This window comes from Phyllobates terribilis, unplaced genomic scaffold (assembly GCF_046119375.1).
Source record: "Phyllobates terribilis strain yellow unplaced genomic scaffold, ASM4611937v1 Scaffold_4098__1_contigs__length_65070, whole genome shotgun sequence".
Lineage (NCBI taxonomy): Eukaryota > Metazoa > Chordata > Amphibia > Anura > Dendrobatidae > Phyllobates > Phyllobates terribilis.
The window spans coordinates 36893-59071 of NW_027366850.1; the positions used below are offsets into that span (position 1 = coordinate 36893).

General features: G+C 40.0%; 1 protein-coding gene across 1 annotated transcript; it reads right to left on the reverse strand.

Moving 5' to 3' along the window:
* Nucleotides 1–16064: 16064 nt before the first annotated feature.
* Nucleotides 16065–17280, reverse strand: LOC141248827 (uncharacterized). The gene is made up of 2 exons (XM_073669459.1): nucleotides 16973–17280; nucleotides 16065–16908 (listed from the first exon to the last, which is right to left on the reverse strand). The coding sequence occupies exons 1-2, from the start codon at nucleotides 17278–17280 to the stop codon at nucleotides 16065–16067; spliced, it is 1152 nt and encodes a 383-aa protein (XP_073525560.1).
* Between the last annotated feature and the right edge of the window lie 4899 nt (nucleotides 17281–22179).

Genomic DNA, 22179 nt, shown 5'->3' on the forward strand with positions numbered 1-22179 from the left:
TGTAACAAATAAATACGAGATTAAGATCTCGCCACATTAATACCTAACTAACATGATGAAGCTAAAGTCGTAGGTGCCTATCAAAGAAAATCCAACTCGGTATCCACTTAGTAAAGTGGGAAGTAGGGGTCGAATCCCTAGAGAGCATGAGAACAGTTTGTATCAATTGATGTAACTAGCGTGTAATCAATGGGTTTTTTTTTATTGTTTAATTGGTAACAAGACAACTAAGCAAGCAGAATAATGTTGGGTTGTGTGAATAATGATGGGAAACGTTCACTTTTCAGAAATTAGCACATTAGACAAGCACATTGATCATCGAATCTAATTACTTATGCTCATGAACATTCAATTGGTTGTCATACTCTTTATTCTAATAAAGCAACTAGTTCAAATAGTCCTAGAAACCCTTATTCAATTATAACCAAGGAAATCCCAAGATTTAATAATAGAATAACATTACGATCAAACATAAGCAGGTTCATGCAATACCATTGGCGTATCATCGATACTTGACATGAATTCAGAATCTCTACACAATAAGCACTCGCAAATAATTTATGCAAATTATGATTGCTACCTATAGGAAAGATTTTTCAAATAGAATTGTCTAAACCTAGCAATATGAACAATATCAATCAACCTAATTCGCGACCTAGATGAAATCAATATCAATCAATGATAAATTCAATCACAAGAGATAATGAAACAATCCTCAATTGAAATAGAACATAAGTGTTTAGAAACTCACAATGCAACAAGATCCAAAGGCTCGATCCTCAAAGTGAACCATGAAATGTTTAGTTCATCATAATCTCAAGAACGATGATAAAACTCAAAGGGAGGAGGCTAGATGAGAAAGTAAGATCCTCCAACTAAACCGTAAAAACTATTTATATGTCTTAGGAAAATAATGAAATGAATAAAATGAAAAATAAACAAATAAAGTTCCCAAAATCTTTGGATAAAACAAATCCCGGAAGGAAATTCCAAGATCTCGGTTTTGAACAGATGTATGACTCCCGCGGTCGGGGACCCTTGACCCGCAGTCGAGGTCTTGACTTCTGTAAACTTCTAGTGTCAAAGTCCGCGGTCGTGGCTGCTTCACCAACGGTCGCGGCTGCTTCACCAACGGTCGCAGCTAAGCTTCTACAGAATAGCGATGTCCGTAAAATTGCCATAACTTTTGACTCACAACTCCAATTGCGCTCATCTTATGAGGCCTTCAAGTAGACTTCGATATATAACTCATCGAATTAGCATCACCTCAATCGGACATCGGATCAGGGAGGACGAGACATCTGAACTCAGCTCAACATCTAGCACTTCTTCTTGGCACTTCTTCGGTCTAGTTCCATCGCAAATGCACCAATGATGGGTACAAACGGAATCTCCATTGTTGTTCCGCAAAAGAATCTCGAGCTTCCCGCAAATTCATATAATGTACTCTCCAAGCCGGATTCCGGGAAATGCACTCGGCAAGCTCCTAAATACCACTAAACCTAAACTAATAACCGTTAAATACACCATATGGAATCCCTCTATCAAATCTCACCATACTTAAACCTTGCTTGTCCTAGAGTAAACAAAATGACGCATACTCCTCCGATAAGCCCAAAGGTCTACGGTAAGCACGGAAAAATCTGCTAACGGATGTATCTCCAAACTCCAAGTGTGTAACAAGTAACACTAACCTAACTCCGGTCTAAACATATATCTCTCCAAGGTGACCTACCCTTTTCCTCCTTATGACTCCACTTCTTATGTCTCCACTCCAAAGATAAAATCCGTCAAATCCAAGTGACATTATGCAATAAAGCACAAGTAAAGTCCTAATCTCCTCTAAAAGCACAAAATGGTACAAATATATAACAAATAAACTCGAGTTACTCACTTGTTGTAACACTTCTTATTTTCCACTTCAATTGATGACCTAAACCACTAAATAGATGTCAAACCATGTCATAACCACCAATCCTAGAAGAAAAATCTGCATAGTACAACCACAACAGTATGCATTGAACTCCAAGAAAAAATCTAATCCTACAATCTACTCCATACCATCATAGATGTGCACCAAATCTCCCACTAGAATCAAGTGAATGACATGCATACAATAAGCTCAAGATAAGAGAAAAAGAAGAAAGAAACTCCTTATCCCTCCTGGTGAATCCTAACCAGAACAATCCTTCAAACAACCTTCTTATGTCACCGACATCGAATCATAGAAAGATAACCGAGTCCTAAGACACTCAATTCTTTTACACTCAAATTCTTCGGGTTTTCACCGGGCATTCTCTATTCTTTTAGGCTCATCAACAACTCACACCTCTCAAGTCCAAATATTTCCCGGCCTAGAGCTGCATGGACTACCTGCTTTTTACCTAGGCCGCCCTTTCGGGTTTTCAACCTATCCCAGGCTTTTCACAATCATTTCTTTTTAATTTTTTAATTTTATATTTTTTTAATGTTTTTAAATTTTTTAATTTTAAATCTTTTTATAAGACCTAATACGAAATCCCAATACGAAAATACCAAATGTACACCAACTATCCTCCCCATGCTTGAATCGAGCATTGTCCTCAATGCAGCAAAAGAGGACTAATAATAATGGGAAAAAGGAAAAAGTAGCGTACCTCACACCGTGGGTTGCCTCCCGAGCAGCGCCTTTGTTTAAAGTCACGGGCTCGACTTCTTGCTCTTGGCTATCCAGCACTAGGCCCCTTAAAGGCCATCTCATCATGGAACCCTCTCATTTCATCAAAAAAATATCAAGGAACCCTCTCTTCTTCCTCACACAATAGCATATGACGCCTCGTCTTTTCCTTACCCTCTTGTCATACCAACCCTTTTTCTTCACCTTGAAGTGCCTTGGAAGTGATACCTTATGTTGGATGATAGGAGCTTGTTATATGGTGTTAACTAGCGACTTTTAGATTAGGTTTAGTGGTGTTTAGGTGCTTAACAAGTGGTATGCCCGGAATCCGGTTAGGAGCTCATTTATGGATTAGCGGGATGCTCGTAAGCGGTTTTGAGAGGTTTTATTATGGACATCCCGGTAGTGCTCACTTTTAGTGCATTCGGGATGGAGCTAGAGGAAGTATGCCACACCTACACCCCAGGAGAAGCCAAGACGCGAAGCCGGTCTGCCTCAACTCTTGTAGAAGATTGAAGTTCATCTTAGGAGAAGAAGTCACGACCGAGATGAAGCAGTCACGACTGGGATTCAGCCTCAGTTGAAGATGTCACGACCGAGATAGAGATGTCACAACCGAGACTTAGCCTCAGTTGAGGTGTCACGACCGAGAGGCTATGTCACGATCGTGACCATCCACAGGACTGAGAACTGGAGCAAAGTCACGGTCGAGACCCTTGTATCACGATCGTGATGCGGACACGGACGACCCATTATTGAAGATTTGATCCGATATTTTATTAGTTATTTCCACATCTTTTGATTTATTTTCATTTATTTTTAATTTCCTTTTATTAGAGACTATATAAGGCTTAGAAATTAGGTCAGAAGATCCATTATCGAATTTTCATTATTCATTCATCTACGTAGAATTCAGCAGCAGCCAAGAGAAAGCTTCCACCTTTGTTCCACTTTCACCATCTTCCCTAGTTTGTTTTCTTATCATTCATTCATATTTATTCATTGCTTTTGATGGCTATGTCTGTCTAAGTTCATCGTAGTTTACTCTTTAGGCTGAAGCCATTGTTCTAGGTTTGTTGTGAGAATTCTAACGCTTATGTTCTAAGTTTAATTTCAGGATTGTTTTATAATCTCTTGTGCTTTATTAGTATCATTGATTGATCTTGATTTTATCTAGGTTGCAAACTAGGTTGATTATTATCCATCATATTGCTAGGCTTGATAATTTTATTTGAAAAGTCTTGTCTTTAGGTAGCGAGCATGATTTGCATAGACTATTTGCGAGTGCTTATTGTGTAGAGATTATAAACATGTGTCGAGTTTCGGCGATTTGCCAATGGTATTGCATAGTCCTACTTATCTTTGATCTTTATGTTGTTGTGTTATTGAATCTTGGGATTTCCTTGGTTATAACGTACAATAAGGGTTTCTAGGACTATTTGGACTAGTTGCTATTTACGAACAAAGAGTAGGACAACCGGATTAAATAATTCAGAATATAAGTTAGTAGAATTCAATGACCAACATTCCTATTGAATAATGCGTTGATGTTAAAGGAGTGAGGTTTTTACCCATAATTGTTTACAACCCAACCAATATATTGCTTTCATATTTGCGTAATTGCTTAGTTATTAAGATCACATACAAAAAACCCCATTTGTTACTACTTGGTAGCATAATAGGAAATACACTATCATTCTGCCTCTCTTGGGATTCGACCCCTGCTTACCACTTTACTAATGGATTCTTTAGTTGGCTATCTTTGATAGGGACAACAACCTTAATTGCATGTCAAATTTTGGCGCCGTTGCCGGGGAGCCAACTGTTATAGTTTATTTCTATTTGTGTTACTACTTTAGTGTGGACCTATCTTATGGTCCACACTCGCTCTACTGATCCATAATTATTTGTTCACGATCCAGAGATAGAGAGAACGTTTCTGCAGACTTTAAGTCAAGGTATTCACGACTTGGTGATTGACAATATGGCTGGAAATCAAACGATGCAACAACTTACGGACCCAGATCTGACGCAACAACACCTGGGAGTAACGATGCCTGCCCTAAATGCTAGTGTTATGTTCGAGCTCAAGACTGGTTTCATCAATCTGCTACCGAAATTCCATGGCCTGGTTAGGGAAGACCCGATTATGCATATGAGTGAGTTTCATGACATCTACAGCTACAGTAAGCTGACTAACGTCACCGACGAGCAGATTAAGATGAGAGCTTGTGGTCTTAAATTAAAGGATAGCGCGCGACAATGGTATTATTTTCTGCCCACAGGGATTATTGACACTTGGGAGAAGCTACACAAACCCTTCCTTATTAAATATTTTCCCGTCCAAGAAGGTTGTTGCTTTGAAAAGAGCGATTGCTATGGTGGAGCAACATGATGACAAGTCACTGTACGGCTACGTTGAGAGGTTCACAGGATTATGTGCTAGCTGCCCATTCCATGGGTTCGAGGAGAAAGACTTGGTGACCCACCTTTACAATGGGTTACTTGATAATGAGAGAAGGCTAGTAGACATTGCTTGCAATTGTAGTGTGCTTAATTTGACTCCTGCTGAAGCCAGAGTCCGAATAAACGAAATTGCTGAAGGGACTAGGAGTTTTGGGAGGACGTATACGAAAAGAGGAGTTAGTGTTGTAAGCTCCGGAGAGGCTGAATGGAAGAGCGAATTTGCTGAATTAAAAAGTATGATCAGAGTATCACCCTTGGTAATCAGAAGCCAGCACGACTATGCAGTATTTGCGCAGATGACAGTCATCACACTGATGCGTGCCCGCAACTGCAAGATCCAACTATTGCTAAAGTGCATGTTGTGGGAGGTTTTGGGCCTTCCAGACCTCGGTATGAGAACAACAACTACTACTACTACAATCCAAAGAGGCAATGATCATCCCGGTTTTAGATGGAGTGAACCGACTGGTGGACAGAATCAACAAACAATATCAATACAATAACCACTACCGCGCTCCATACCCACCAAAGCCACAGGGGCCATCTGCAGAGGAAATGCTCAAATCTTTGACCCATCACTTCACCATTCATGTCCAAACAACCGAACCAAGCATCAAAAGTCTCGAGAAATAATTTGGGCCACTGGCTGAAGCTATATCTAAACTCACGCAGCAAAACACGGGGAATCTTCCCTCTCAAACCCGAGAGAAATCCGAGAGAGAACTGTAGCGCTATGTACTTGAGAAGTGGACGAAAAATCGATGAAAAGGTAGAAGAAGAGATGTTGCGAAAGGAGTTTGAACATCCACGGTTGAGATTTTGTCTTAGAGGAAATGTCACGATCGAGACAAAGGCATCACGACCGAGATGACGATGATTTGGTTTCTGAAAAGTTGACGAAGAAGGTCACTACCGTGACACAGTGTCACGACCGAGACTAAGCCCTAATTTTCACCATCACGATCGTGACCTGATATCTCGATCAAGACCCAGTGTTGATGTTCGTGACTCCAAACCGCTAAGTGTCGACGAGGATTATGAGGATAGAGGCGACTTCAAGCTAAGACAAGAAAACTATGTGAGGCCCAACTTCCTCCATTGTATTATGAAAAAACCACCTGCACCATTCCAGAAGCCTTAAAAGACACGTGCAGACCTGCGAACAACAAGGAATCTTCGAAACATTTAGTAAGTGTGAAGTGAACATCCCTGTGCTTAAACTCGTCAAGAGTGTTCCGCCGCTATGCTAAGTTCTTGAAGGAGCTCTGTACCATGAAGAGGAACCAGAAGCTGAAAGGGAAAAAAAAGGTGTAGTTAAGCGAGAGAGTTTCTGCAGCCATCCAGCAGAAGATAGCAACTAAGTGCTCGGATCCAGTTATGGTTAGTATTCCATGTACTATTGGTAAGACTAAGATTGATAGGGTCATGCTAGATTTAGGTGCTTCTATTAATGTTCTATCTTATTCTTTATACAAGTCGCTAGGACTAGGACCCCTGAATGAAACAGGAATTGTGATTCAGCTAGCTGACAGGTCTATGGTTTACCTGAAAGGGGTAGTCGAAGATGTGTTAGTTATGGTGGATAATCTTGTATTTCCTGCAGATTTCTATGTGTTAGATATGAATCATGATGCGCAGGTTGCACCTATCCTTCTGGGTAGACCCGTTATGAGGACAACCAAAACTAAATTAGATCTAGACACCGGGGCGCTTACACTCAAGTATGACGGGGATCTTGTTAGTTTTAACATATATGAAGCTACGAAACAACCCCAGGATGATAGCTCGGTATTTTCTATGAGTGAGGTTATTAAACCCCCCGAAGTATGTTCGGATGCACTGCGCGCCCCGCTCCCTAATTCTTCTTTGGGCGGTAACCCCACCTCTCTAACCAAACAGGGCGAGAAACCTGCTAGTATTGTTGTGCAGGTTACGAAGAAAGCAAATGCACATACCCAAGTTGAGTCTAAGTGTGGTGAAAGTAAGAAGAAAAAGGTGAAACAAAGATGGAGAGTTGCAGAGGTGAATGGCCTAAAGTTCAAACCCTTCCATGACTGGTTCATAAAAGATATTCTGATATCGGAGGTTCCAAAGGGACCGAAAGACAATGGTTGATTCATTCTACGTCGTGCCACGACGATAACTAAGGTGTTGATCGGGAGGCAACCCGAGGGAGCATTACTGACGTTTCTTCCATTATTTTGTTTTGTTTTTGTTTCTTTTTCAGGAAAAATCGCGGGATTAGCATGTAGGAAGCCATCGGAGGAGTAAAAACGACACCAATCTCCCTCAGCTACACGTGTCACGATCGTGACACTGTGTCACGATCGTGACGCCCGCATATATAAAAAAAATTAATTTCCATGTCAGCAGCTTCCCACTCATACCATTCAGCCGGCCCTAACCCTTTACCCATCCTCACGACCGAGACCTCACAATACACACTCCCCCAACTTTCTTCTTCTTCCCCAAATCACTCAATCTCCATTGCTACCCAACACTCAAGATTTTCACCATCATTCCACAGAAAATTCACTCACAATCTCTACACACAACCCCTACCATCATTCTCTTCACTAATCCCCCTCATATTCACCCTCAAATCACCAAAATACATTCAAGAACCCTAAACCCCAAATTTCACAAATCTACCTCAAATCCACCTTTTCCTCAACTAAATCGACACCACACGACCGGAGTTGTTCTATACTTCCAACCTTTGAAGCAGTGTTCGAAGAATAGAGGGAACGAAGCAACCACGACCGTGAGGAGAAGTTCGAAATTCGCCCACCGCACCGTGTCACGACCGAGACCCAACCATCACGATCAAGACACGGCCTCAGTCGATTACAACCGGGATCACCTTTGTCACGATTAAGAAGTCTTTATCACGATCGAGATTCACTCCCAGTTGATAGATCACGACCGAGACAACCCATCACGATCGTGATACGGTCCCAGTTCTCGCCCGCTCCAATTCGCGTTTGTCGTCGTTCAGGTATCCTCAAAAGGTCAATCTTGTTCATTTGTGGCGGTGACCACTATATCTTGTTGGGATTGTGCTTGAATTGTGTGCTATGACTCCTAAAATCCAGAGACGAAATTCGGACAAAATTGACTGTATTGTCAACAACAAGGACGTGGTCCAGACACGATTTCCGGATACGACCTTATTATACAGTTTGGGTTTGCGAGATGTGACCCAAAACATGTTTGCCAAGGCAGGGTTGGGAGGTTTCTTGGGGCTAAGTGCGCCCACCTTCCCGAATTCCACCCATGAATTTATGAAGACCCTAACCATCTGTCAAGACGACCGGAGCAACAAGATCATATCCATTAAATGGTGGTCGAATAACAAGAAATGGACGCTGAATCATGATCAGATCGCCCACGCGCTAGGGGTGACCAAACAGGCAAAATGGGATGACGACATCGATAACGAGACAGTGACGGAATGGTGGACGCGGGGTTCGGGTGAGTCATACGATGCCAAACGCACCACAGATACAGAGATCGCTTTCCCTCCATGGAGCCTTATCCACAAGGTGGTGGCCATGTGTTTTGGGAATAGGGATGAGAACAGTAAGATTTCGGTGAGTCAGTTGTTCTTGATGTACGCGTTCTCAGCTGAATGCAAGTTTTATGTTCCTGACTGGCCGATGCAGTTTGTGTAAGCTTGTCGAGAATCGTGGAAGGCGCATTTTGGCGATGTCGCTGTAGGGGGGATGATCACCCTTCTCGCCATCGAAGCGGAATGTAGCACGCGTGATCAGCCTATCTTAGGGAGATGTCTATATGATGAGACATGGTGCCAGCGGAACACGTGGCTGAAATGGAAGGACGGGTCGCTCACATACCAGTTCGAGAGGGGCTATCAGATCAAGTTTCCGAGAGAGGAGCCCGTGGTATTGACACTTGGACTGAGATGTAGATTCCTCCCGACGTCGTCCCCGCAGGTCGGCACTTCCCAATCCCCGCTCCAGCTCCTGTACGTACTTCTGCCCTGCCCCTACCTTCGTCCCTGTGCCCGAGCAGACTCATACATACTCCGACGCCGGCGCAAGTGGTTCTAGCTCCCAGAGCTACTCTGATGAGCAGTATTGGCGGGCGCAGATGGCGCACTAGATGGGCCAGTTGTCCCAACAGATGGGGGTGATGATGACCACGCAGCAGGAGATCGTCCAGAATTAGCAGGAGTTCCGAGCCGACATGATGAGCTTGCGATAGGAGATGCAGCGCGACCAAGAGTTCAGGCGCCAACAATGGCTGATACAGGATTAGCAGTGGGAGTACGTCAGAGCAAAACACTCCAACCATACGCCTCCAGACAACGACGATGACAACGACAACGACAATGCCGACGAGTGATTTGGGGTGTCTTCTTCCTCTTCCCTTTTTATGGTGTCCTCTTTTGCTGCATTGAGGACAATGCGTGATTCAAGTGTGGGGAGAGGAGTTGACTTGTCGAGGTGTTCTATGTTGATGTTTTTGGTGCTTTGCTTTTCTGCTTTTTTTTGTTTTTCAGTCTATTCTGCTAATGTGTTTTGTTGTTTTTCTATCTATCGAGTATGTACCGGATATTTCTTGAACATTTGCTTTATTATTATTAAAAAGAAAAGAAAAAATCAGAAAAAAAACCCAGGAGTGTAAAAAGTGATCGGATCGAAAAGGGGGGTTCTAATAAAATATATATATATAAAAAGAACAAAAGAACCAGGCAAGTAAATATGGATAAAAAGGAAAAGGTGGGTGCCTGAAAATAAAGAAAGAAAATGAAAATGAAAAAATAGTTCCTATCACTTTAGAATTTTGGTGAAAACCCGAAAGGGCGCCGGGATTGCATGATTTGTGATTATTTGATTGATTGCATCATTTATTGGCGTTTGGGACATAAGAAGGGAGTTGAAGGATTGTCTCGGGTTTTAGGATTCACCAAGGAGGGATAAGAAGTTAGTAATTAGCCTTTTATTCCTCCGTTTTTTAGCTTATTGACATCCATACTTCGCATGCTCACCCTTTCACTATTTCATGAGATTTGTTACACATTATTGGCGGTTGTATTAGATTCTAGGATTAGATTTCTATTTCTTGGAGTTGGATGCATATTGTTGTGGTTGTGCTATGCGGATTTCTTGCTTAGGATTGGTGGTTGTGATGTATGGTTTGATTACATTGATTAGTGGTTTAGGACATTAATTGAAGAGGAGGTATAAGAAGTGTATAAGCGAGTGGGAGACTCAATTTTTATATTCATTATCATTATATATGTACCCTTGCCCTTAGAGGAGATTAGGAGTTCACTTGTTCTTTAATGCGCATCACTTGGTTCGATTTGATTATTATTATGGAGTTGTGACATATGAAGTGGAGACATAAGGAGGGATTTGGGTAGGTCATCTCAGAGAGATAAGGAGATAGATCGGAGTTAGGTTAGTGCTCGTTTACACTTGGAGTTTGAAGTATAGTCGCTAGCAGACTGTCTCTAAACTTATTGTAGACCTTTGTGCTTATAGGAGGAATGAGTTTTATTATGCTTACTCGAGGACGAGCAAGCTTTAAGTGTGGGGAAGTTTGATAGGAGATTGTTATATGGTGTTAACTAGCGACTATTAGATTAGGTTTAGTGGTGTTTAGGTGCATAACGAGTGGTATGCCCAGAATCCAGTTAGGAGATCGTTTATGGATTAGCGGGATGCTCGTAAGCGGTTTTGAGTGGTTTTATTATGGATATCCTGGTTGTGCTCACTTTTAGTGCATTCGGGATGGAGCTAGAGGAAGTATGCCACGCCTACACCCCAGGAGAAGTCGAGAGGCGAAGTCGAGCTGCCTCGACGCTTGTAGAAGATTGAAGTCCATATCAGGAGAAGAAGTCACGACCGAGATGGAGCAGTCACGACCGGGATTCAGCCTTAGTTGAAGACGTCACGACCGAGACAGAGATGTCACGACTGAGACTTAGCCTCAATTGAGGTGTCATGAACGAGATGCTATGTCACGATTGTGACCATCCACAGGACTGAGAACTGGAGCAAAGTCACGATCGAGACCCATGTGTCACGATCGTGACGCGGACAAGGACGGCCCATTATTGAGATTTAATCCGAGATTTATTGAGTTATTTCCACATCTTTTGATTTATTTTCATTTATTTTTAATTCCCTTTTATAAGAGACTATATAACGCTTAGAAATTAGGTTAGAAGATCCATTATCGAATTTTCATTATTCATTCATTCATTCATCTACGTAGAATTCAGCAGCAGCCAAGACAAAGCTTCCACCTTTGTTCCACTTTCACCATCTTCCCTAGTTTGTTTTCCCATCATTCATTCATATGTATTCATTGCTTTTGATGGCTATGTCTGGATAAGTTCATCGTGGTTCACTCTTTAGGCTGAAGCCATTGTTCTAGGTTTGTTGTGAGAATTCTAACGCTTATGTTCTAAGTTTAATTTCAGGATTGTTTTATAATCTCTTGTGCTTTATTAGTATCATTGATTGATCTTGATTTTATCTAGGTTGCAAACTAGGTTGATTATTATCCATCATATTGCTAGGCTTGATAATTCGATTTGAAAAGTCTTGTCTTTAGGTAGCGAGCATGATTTGCATAGACTATTTGCGAGCGCTTATTGTGTAGAGATTATAAACCTGTGTCGAGTTTCGGCGATTTGCCAATGGTATTGCATAGGCCTACTTATCTTTGATCTTTATGTTGTTGTGTTATTGAATCTTGGGATTTCCTTGGTTATAACGAACAATAAGGGTTTCTAGGACTATTTGGACTAGTTGCTATTTACGAACAAAGAGTAGGACAACCGGATTAAATAATCCAGAATATAAGTTAGCAGAATTCGATGACCAACATTCCAATTGAATAATGCGCTGATGCTAAAGGAGTGAGATTTTTGCCCATAATTGTTTACAACCCAACCAATAAATTGCTTTCATATTTGCTTAATTGCTTAGTTAGTAAGATCACATACAAAAAACCCCAATTGTTACTACTTGGTAGCATAATAGGAAATAAACTATCGTTCTGGCTCTCTTGGGATTCGACTTTACTAGTGGATTCTTTAGTTGGGTATCTTTGATAGGGACAACGTCCTTAATCACCTGTCATTGGACCTTTAGCTTCTTTTTCCTCTTTACCATGTGCGGCCCTTTCAAGCGCTTAGAAAAATGAGGCAAGGGTGTTCGATGTTTCAGCGCTCCGATCATGGGAAGGTGTGGACGCACGTAGGTGTCTTGGCTCAGCTCGAGATCACCACTCAGATCAAATATCTCTCCTTCATAATCGAGTGACGGGCCTGGATCGTCCTCATCGACATTCAGCAGCAAGGAGAAGCAATTGTCAAAGGCAACTTGGGTGCAGGCACGCACGTCTGTTGGTGCTTCAGCCTCAACTTCTTCTACATCACTTGGCATCTCATCCGAGCTTTGATCAGTACTTAATGTCGTAGCATTGTTGTTCATAAAGCTCGGGTTTATTGTGCTTTGAGGCTGCAGTGCCTCAGATTTATTTTGTGCCATAGTAGATACTGCTTGCATCATTCGCTCAACCCATTCTTCCATGTACTTGATGCTCTCTCTGGTCATGAGTGGTAAAATGCCATGTCAGAGCGTTCAATAACTCTTCAGTTGATGGTCCAGAAGTAGGTTGAGGATCGTGAGGCCACCAACACTGTTGCTGCTCAGGCTGGGGATAATCATTGTACCTCGGATAAGAGTCATACCATTGTTGATCGAACCAAGGGCGTGGATTCCCATATCCACCATTAACCTCAAAAACTTCATTCTTTTGAAGCTCAGCAGCCAACTCCTTTATTTCGGCCAGATCCACAGAAAATGTGTTCCATTCTCCTTCCATATCTCCTGTAAGCTCAGCAAGTAAACTGATCAGTAGCACGGGTGTGGAACATAAGATAGGTCCACACTAGAGTTAGTCACACAAAAAGAGATAAACTGTAAAGTCTGGTTCTCCGGCAACGACGCCAAATTTGATGAGGTTATAGTCGTAGGTGCCTATCAAAGAAAACCCAACTCGGTATCCACCTAGTAAAGTCGGAAGTAGGGGTCAAATCCCTAGAGAACCTGAGAATAGTTTGTATCGATTGGTGTAACTAACGTGTAACCAATGGGGGGTTTTGTTGTTTAATTGGTAACAAGACAACTAAGCTAGCAGAATAATGTTGGATTGTGTGAATAACGATGGAAAACGCTCACTTATCAGAAATCAGCACATTAGACAAGCACATTGATCATCGAGTCCTAATAACTAATGCTCATAAACATTCAATTGGTTGTCCTACTCTTTTTTCTAATAAATCAACTAGTCCAAATCGTCCTAGAAAACCTAATTCAATTATTACAAAGAAAATACCAAGATTCAATAATAGAATAGCATTAAGATTCAAGATAAGCAGGTTTATGCAATACCATTGGTGAATCACCGATACTTGACATGAGTTCAGAATCTCTACACAATAAGCACCCGCAAATAGTATATGCAAATTATGATTGCTACCTATAGGAAAGACTTTTCAAATAGAATTGTCTAAACCTAGCAATATGAACAATATCAATCAACCTAGTTCGCGACCTAGATGAAATCAATATCAATCAATGATAAATTCAAGAACAAGATATAATGAAACAATCCTCAATTGAAATATAACATAAGTGTTTAGAAACTCACAATGCAACAAGATCCAAAGGCTCGATCCTCAAAGTTAACCATGAAATGTTTAGTTCATCATAATCTCAAGAACGACGATAAAACTCAAAGGGAGGAGGCTAGATGAGAAAGTAAGATCCCCAACTAAACCTTAAAAACTATTTATATGTCTTAGGAAAATAGTGAAATAAAACAAATGCAAAATAAACAAATAATGTTCAGAAATTCTTTGGATAAAACTAATCCCGAAAGGCCGCGGTCGCGGCTGCTTCACCAGCGGTCGTGGCTAAGCTTCTGCAAAATAGCGACGTCCGTAAAATCGCCATAACTTTTGACTCACAACTACAATTGCGCTCATCCTTTTTTTTCTTCAAGTAGACTTCGATATCTAACTCTTGGAATTGGAATCACCTCAATCGGACATCGGATCAAGGAGAACGAAACATCTGAACTCAGCTCAACATCTCAGAAATTCTTCTCGGCACTTCTTCGGTCTAGCTCCATCCCGAATGACCAATTATGGGTACAAACGAATCACCATGGTTGTGCCACAAAACGCTCTCAAGCTTCCCGCAATTCCATATAATGTACTCTCCAAGCCGGATTCCGGGAAATGCACTCGACAAGCTCCTAAATACCACTAAACCTAAGCTAATAACCGTCAGATACACCATATGGAATCCCTATATCATAACACTAAACCCTATTGACTAGAATATAACAAAACCAAGGGTCAAACCCATAAGAGACTATCAGCTTGTTTTGATTTCATTTAAAACATTTATGATTATAAAAGGGGATTTTTTGGTTTATAAAACTATAAAAGATGAAAATGTGTTTTGATTAATAAACGGGAAAGGTTCTTAGCAAAGTATGTACCCGTATTTAAATGATGGTGATGGTCATAGTAAGTTCATAAAGGTGACCAATATAATGAATTGATCTTATTCTTATGCAACAAATATCTACCACCTCAAACCAAGCATACTAAACATATCCAAATCAGTTAAATACGATGAACACCTATAGTTCAAACTAATGGAAGCATTAAAGCTAAGAATACCAAGAAACAGAAATAGCAATTGGTGTCTATTCCTACAATGAAATTATCTACATAATTTCCTAGTTCAAACGAATCTAAAAACCTATGCTTGCTTCGAAGATATAGATAACACGGACTAATTAATCTACTTTAGCATGTATGAAGGACTAATTTAATCCTACGTGATCAATCTAAAAATAAACTAACAATATACTTATTGATAAACATTCAACAGAAAAGCAATCAAATTCATGCTATAATATAAAGAACAATCTGACATTATTCACCAATTAAATACTCCACCGACTTCACTAAGAAATTAGGAGATTAACTCCTCATACCGAGACTTACAGAGAAAATCCGATGAAGAACGATCAAAGTATGTGAAACTGCCTCCAAATGAAACTACATAAAACATAAACCGGTCCCCCTAGGTTAGGAAAAGAAGAGAATTTTTATAAACTCTCTAATCTTAACCTAGAAGATAAGTATTTAATAATTAAACTAATTGGAAGTAAACCTAGAAATCCCGGAAAATGAAACTAATAACTATAAAATCATAACCAAAAGATAAAAGAGAAAGATTGTCTAGGAACTGTTTTGGTGAAATCGGCGATCGCTGAATTAGTTTCGGAGGCCGCCGCCGGTTGCAGCTCCTGGAAATAACAAACTCTTCCGGCGGGCGCCGAAATGCATCCGCGGTCACCGTCGTAAGATCAGTCTACAACTCCTTCAGCTTCTTCTTGATCTTCAACGTTGCTCGTCTTCGTCTTCTCTTCACTCCGTCTCTATCCCTAGCGTCCTCGTAAAATACCAAAATGAGATATATGTGACCGCATGTGATATGTACCAAATACAAAGTAAATATGCTCATAATCATATGCTAAACTATGTTATTATTGCTAAAAATATGTACATCACATAACCACTAAGGAAATGCTGAGTACCCCCGAATACTATTCTTTACAGCAATGAAACCAACAGATTTTTCAATCTAGATACCTCCAAATACACGAGAAGCTTTAATGCTAAAGTTCATGGGCACAAAATTTTGGTGAATATATGAAACACAGACATGTACCAGATGCATAAATCTTTAAACAGCTTGATACATATAACTTTACAAAGTCAAACTGTAACTTAATATATACAAAAACACGAAGCTTTAACCTTGAAGATCTTGGACACAAATTATTTATATATAAAAACAAATGTGTGTTATATTTAACACTCCCACTTGCTTCTGATGTGGTGGGTGTGGTTAAAGCTATATGTTAACAACAAACTTCCATCCATTCTTCTCAACACAAATCTTTCAACCAGAATGTAACATCCATATCTCTCCCACTTCCCTAGTCCTCCAAACTCATCTATCTTCAACACATTCCCTTGATTTCCCTCATCTGAAACCCAACCAACTCTCCCTTCTTCCCATTTCATCCTCCCAACAATCAACGAGCTCAGCCCGACTCTTTCTCTCCCATCCATGCTGCTAAACCACACCACACCATTATTATCATTACCTTGTTGTACGGCATCCACCTCTGCAATCTTGACACTCTCATTTGGCACCGCAACATCCACAAACACCGTGTTCCTGGACCCTTCGTATTGGGTATTGTCACAATAAAAGACTCTATCCCATTGCTGCTCTAGGGTTATTTCATAGTACATAGAATTCTTGACTTGTTCCTTGAGTGTAAGTTGTTCCTTGATGAACATGAAAGGACAATACCACTTCCCCACAACCACTGAATTATATGCCTTGTAAGAGACAGAGAAGTTGAAGTCTGGAAGACGAGCACGAAGCACTTGATCCATGCCTTTTGCTTCTCCAAGAGAGAAGTTCTTTGGAGTTTTAGAGAAGAGGCCCCATCCTTTCCTTCTAAGGAAAGTTGGAGGGTGACCATCGTGTGCAATGGATGTGGCTCTGAACCTCCTTTTCAACACCACCTTAAACTGTTGATAGGTGTTAGTGGGGTCAAGAGGTGTTGGATCAACATCTTTTATGCAGTTGCAAAGACAACATGTTGTAATTTCTTCATCAGTGGAACTTGTACATGCTTTCCTGCCAGACAATAAAATCTTAGTAAATGATGTATCCAATCGAGAACAGAAGAAGATTTACGTACCCTTTATGCTTTCCCTTTGCCTTGATTGCATAGTAGACATTTGAAGATAGTGGGAGATTGACTGCTGGGATGAAATACACTGGAAAGTGATCTGTAGTTTCTCCTGAATCATGAGTAACAACGTGGAGCTTGTTCTGAGGGAAAGGGAAAGTCTTAATTTTGCTGTCCTTGAACAATCCAAAGAACTGTCTTGGAGTGGACGTGTCGTCTTGTAGTACAAGGTAGCCGCCGTTGGGGCCTTCAGGGGGCGGTAAGGTGGTCGCTGAAGGATTATTTTGGTATAGAGAAAGGGGTCTCGTCACATACATGGTTGTGGGTGTGCTTTTCTTAATTCCCTTTCAATCTCAATACAATGTCTATAGACAAAATAAGGAATGATATAGAGTCGTGCACTCTTGCTCTATCTATGATTGTAGGCCAGCTGGTATATTATCTTAGAAATGTTAAAGGAAACATTTTCAACGGCCCTGGTAGTCAAAGGATGATAATTCTCCGGGGTCTAATTATATAGGTTTATCGTCAAGCTAAGTATTTGTTTTTTTATAGGAATAGGTACTTCAAAAGTTGACCAGTTCAAGCTATCATGATGCTTAACTATTTTCGTTTTGTTCGGTGAAAAGTCATTTCCATTTATAATAAATTTATATGAAATAAAAATTTCTAATAGTTTGCGCAAAAAAATAAATGATAATTTCGAAAAAATGCCATTATAATGTGAAAGGCAATGTTTAAACAGATAAAAAAATGGCTATATGGACACGAATCTGCACGCTTAAATTGTGTATGCAAGTGTTGCACATATAATTTAAGCGTGTAAGGGTATTTTGGGGCAAATTTATATTTTCCGACTATGGATAGGATATTTGCACATCCAAGTTGGGTGTGGAGATGCAAGAAAAATTGCTAGTCTCTGGCATGTGACAATGGCATGTCCAAGTTGGGCGTGCTACTCGCCATTTTCGAGCTTGTCAACTTTGGCCCAATAGGGTCCATTGGGCCAATTTGCATCTTAGACCGGGCCAAATGGTCCATACAAGGTCTCTTATCATGTCCGACTTGAACCCATTGGGCCTCTTATCATGCTCAACTTGGGCCCGTTGGGTCCAATAAGTCGTACTCGATTGAAAGATTGATTAAATGAGTATTGGGCCCAATTAGTCATTTGAGTCGATAATCTCGTATTCCAAGTCGATGTAGTGAATAAACAAGGATAACTAATCTCTTACTAGGATGAAAGAGCGATTAAATAGGTAACTGGGCCAATTGGTCCCAATTAAGCCATATGAATGGAAAATCTCTATTCTAACTCGATATAATGAAAGAACAAGGATAACTAACCTCATAAGAGGATGAAAAAACAATTAAAGTGGTGATTGGGCCTATTGAGCCCAATTAGGTCATTTGAGTGGAAAATATCTATTCTAAGTCGACATAGTAAAAGAACAAGGATAACTAAACTCGTACAAAGATGAAAGAACGATTAAATAGATGATTGTGCATATTGGTCCCAATTAGGTCATTTGAGTGGCAAGTATCTATTATAAGTCGATATAGAGAAAGAACAAGTATAACTAAGCTCGTACTAGGATCAAAGAACGATTAAACAGGTGAGTGGGCCTATTGGGACCAATAAGGTCATTTGAGTCGAAAATCTCTATTCTAAGTCGGTATAGTGAAAGAACAAGGATAACTAAGCTCATACTAGAATGAAAAAACGATTAAATAGGTGTTTGGATATATTGAGACCAATTAGGTCATTTGAGTCGAAAATCTCTATTCTAAGTCGATGTAGTGAAAGAACAAGGATAACTAAGCTCGTACTAGGATGAAAGAACGATTAAATAGGTGATTGGGCCTATTAGACCCAATTAGGTCATTTGAGTGGAAAATATCTATTCTAAGTCGATATAGTGGAATGAACAAAGATAACTAAGCTCGTATTGATGAAAGAACGATTAGAGTGGTGATCGAGCCTATTGAGCCCAATTAGGTGAATTGAGTGGAAAATCTCTATTTTATGTCAAATATAGTGAAAGAACAAGGATAGATAAGCTCGTGCTATGCTGAAAGAACAATTATATATGTGATTTGGCCTATTACGCCCAGTTAAGTGAAAAATCTTATATTCTAAGTCAACGTAGTGAATGAACAATAATAACTAAGCTCGTAGTAGGATAAAAGAACGATTAAAGTGGTGATTGGGCCTAATTAGCCATTTGAGTGGATAATGTCGTATTCGAAGTCGAGGTAGTGAACGAACAAGGATAACTAAGCACGTGTTAGGAAGAAAGAGCAATTAAATAGGTGATAGGGCCTTATCCACTCAAATGACCTATCGGGCCCAACAAGCCCAATCACCACTTTAATTGTTGTTTAATCCTAATATGTTCTTTAATCCTAATACGAGCTTAGTCATCCTTATCCACTCAAATGACCTATGGGGGCCAACAAGCCCAATCACCACTTTAATTGTTCTTTAATCCTAATACGAGCTTAGTTATCCTTATTAATTTACTACTCAAATAGACCATTGGGCACATAAGGCCAATCACCACTTTAATCGTTCTTTCATCCTACTACGAGCTTAGTTATCCTTGTTCATTTAGTACATCGACTTAGAATACGAGATTTTGGACTTAATTGGGCCTAATAGGCCCAAGTACCAATTTAATCATTTTTTCATCCTAGTTCGAGCTTAGTTATCATTGTTCATTTACTACATCGACTTAAAATACGAGATTAATCACTCAAATGGCTAATTGGGCCCATAAAGCCCAATCACAATTTAATCTTTCTTGTATCCTACTACGAGATTAGTTACTCTTGTTCATTCACTATGTCGACTTAGAATACGAGATTTTTCACTTAATTTGGCCCAATAGGCCCAGTCACCAATTTAATCGTTCTTTCATCCTAGTACAAGCTTTGTTATCCTTGTTCTTTCCCTATATTGACTTAGAATAGAGATTTTCCACTGAAATGACCTGATTGGGACCAATCACCTATTAAATCATTTTTTCATCCTAGTACGGGCTTAGTTATCCTTGTTCTTTCACTATAGCGACTTAGAATAGAGACATTCTACTCAAATGACCTAATTGGGACCAATAGGCCCAATCTCCTATTTAATCGCTTTTTCATCCTAGTACGAGCTTAGTTATCCTTGTTCATTCACTACATCGACTTAGAATGCGAGATTATCCAGTGCAATGGGGTTAATTGGGCCAGAGTTGGCGGGCTTGTAACTGGCCAGTAGCATGCTCAACTTGGGCGTGCTACAATGACAAAGGCACGCTGATAACATGCATTTTAGTCTAGTTTGGGTCATGTTTATTTCGTCTTAATAGAGTCGTTTTGCTTCTTTCTAGTCTTTTTTTATTTTATTTTCATAAGTTTTTGTAGATTCGGTGTCTACTCTTGCTTTTGATGGTTTCAGGTGTTTTGGAGTAGTTTTCCTTGGAGATCATGACCGTTCATATGATGGTGTTTGAGTCGAAGAATTGGCAAGGCGGGAACTTAACAAAGAAGGGGTCAAGGAAGGACAGAAACGAGCCGAGACGAGCTACATTTGAAGTGGAGTCAACAGAGGGATACTCGGCATGCACCTCGGCCGAGTATCAGCCCAAGTCAGCGAGCCAGAGGGATACTCGGCCTGCACCTCAACCGAGTATTGGCCCGAGTAAGCGAGGAAAAGGGAAACTCGGCCTCATAGTCGGCCGAGTTTCAGCCTGAGTCGGCGAGTTTGCCTTGACTCTTTGTGGGTTTTCTTGTAATTTTTGGGCTTCTTGAGGGTTAGTTTACTATTATCATTTGAGAGGTATAAATACATTGTTTTAGAACTTGTTTTAGACCTCTCTCTCTCTCTCTCTCTACCTCTCTTTTTCCACCTTGAAAACCCTAGTTTGCATTTTGGAGATTGTGAAGATATCTCAAAGATTGGAGGGTTCTATTCTAGATTGAATAAGTATTTCTCTTATTCTCATCCAGATCTATGAATTTCTCTATTCTTATGATGTTTTGATTGCTTCTTCCATTATGCATAGCTAATTCCATATATCTAGGATTGGGGTGATCCCAACAATAAATTGGTAGATTTTCTTCTTGTGTTTGTCTTTGATAGCATGGTTTCTTGTTTGATTTTATTCTAGGGCTCTTATTGAGATTGAGATAATCATTTAGAATTCTATTAGGTTGAGTCTGAAAGGAGATACATATAGATTTCAATTAGACATGGCATGAGTCTGAAAGGAGATTGTTTATGTTGGAACTACCTAGAAGTAAACCCAAATAAACTTGTTTGTTCTTGTGGAGATCTAAGTAATTATAGAAACCTAGATTAGGTTGGCTTTAGCTGAGCACGAAAGTGCATGTTAACCCGGTCTAGTTCTAGGTTCTAAGTGCCTAATAGTTTAAACTTGATTAACTTTACGCGACAATGGTTGACGTTAGTTGGAGTTTAGATATGTCTATTATTGTCTGAAAGGAATTAGTAGATATTTTTATTGCTTACCGTCAAACAAGTCCATGTTATTCTTTGATAAATACATCTTGTAATCTACCAAGGAGTTGTTGTGGTGATCCTTAATCCTAGATATTTCTCATTCACATAACCTTTCAAAAGTTGTGTTTTCTTATTTTCTTAGCAATAATCAACAAACTCTCTTCTTACGACTTATCTTACCATTTTAGTTACAAAAGATACTACTTTGTCCTCGTGGAAACGACACTTGAAAAGCTACAATTGATCCCATACGCTTGTGGGTAGGTTTAGCCCTATCACATGTCCAAGTTGATCATGCCACTGTCACATGGCAGAGACTGACATGCCTAGACTTGGCGTGCCAGTTTTCTCCTGCATCTGCACACTGAAGTTGAGCGTGCAGTTGTGTTATCCAAAGTCGAAAAATAAATTTGTTTCCAAAATGCCCTTGCACACCTAAGTTATGTGCGCAAAACTTGCACACACAATTTAGACATGGAGATACGTGTTCATATAGCAATTTTTTGAGTTCAGCCAGCCATCTTTTTTAGAATAGCCATACGATATTTCTTTAAAAACATTGTTATTATATAAAAATCCATTATAATGCATTGCACCAATCGGACCCTTATTTCTTAATTCTGATTTGCTAGACATTATTCATTGTATTCAATACTAAGGCATCTTGTATGCTGTCACTAGTAGTACAAAGGCTGAGGTATAACCT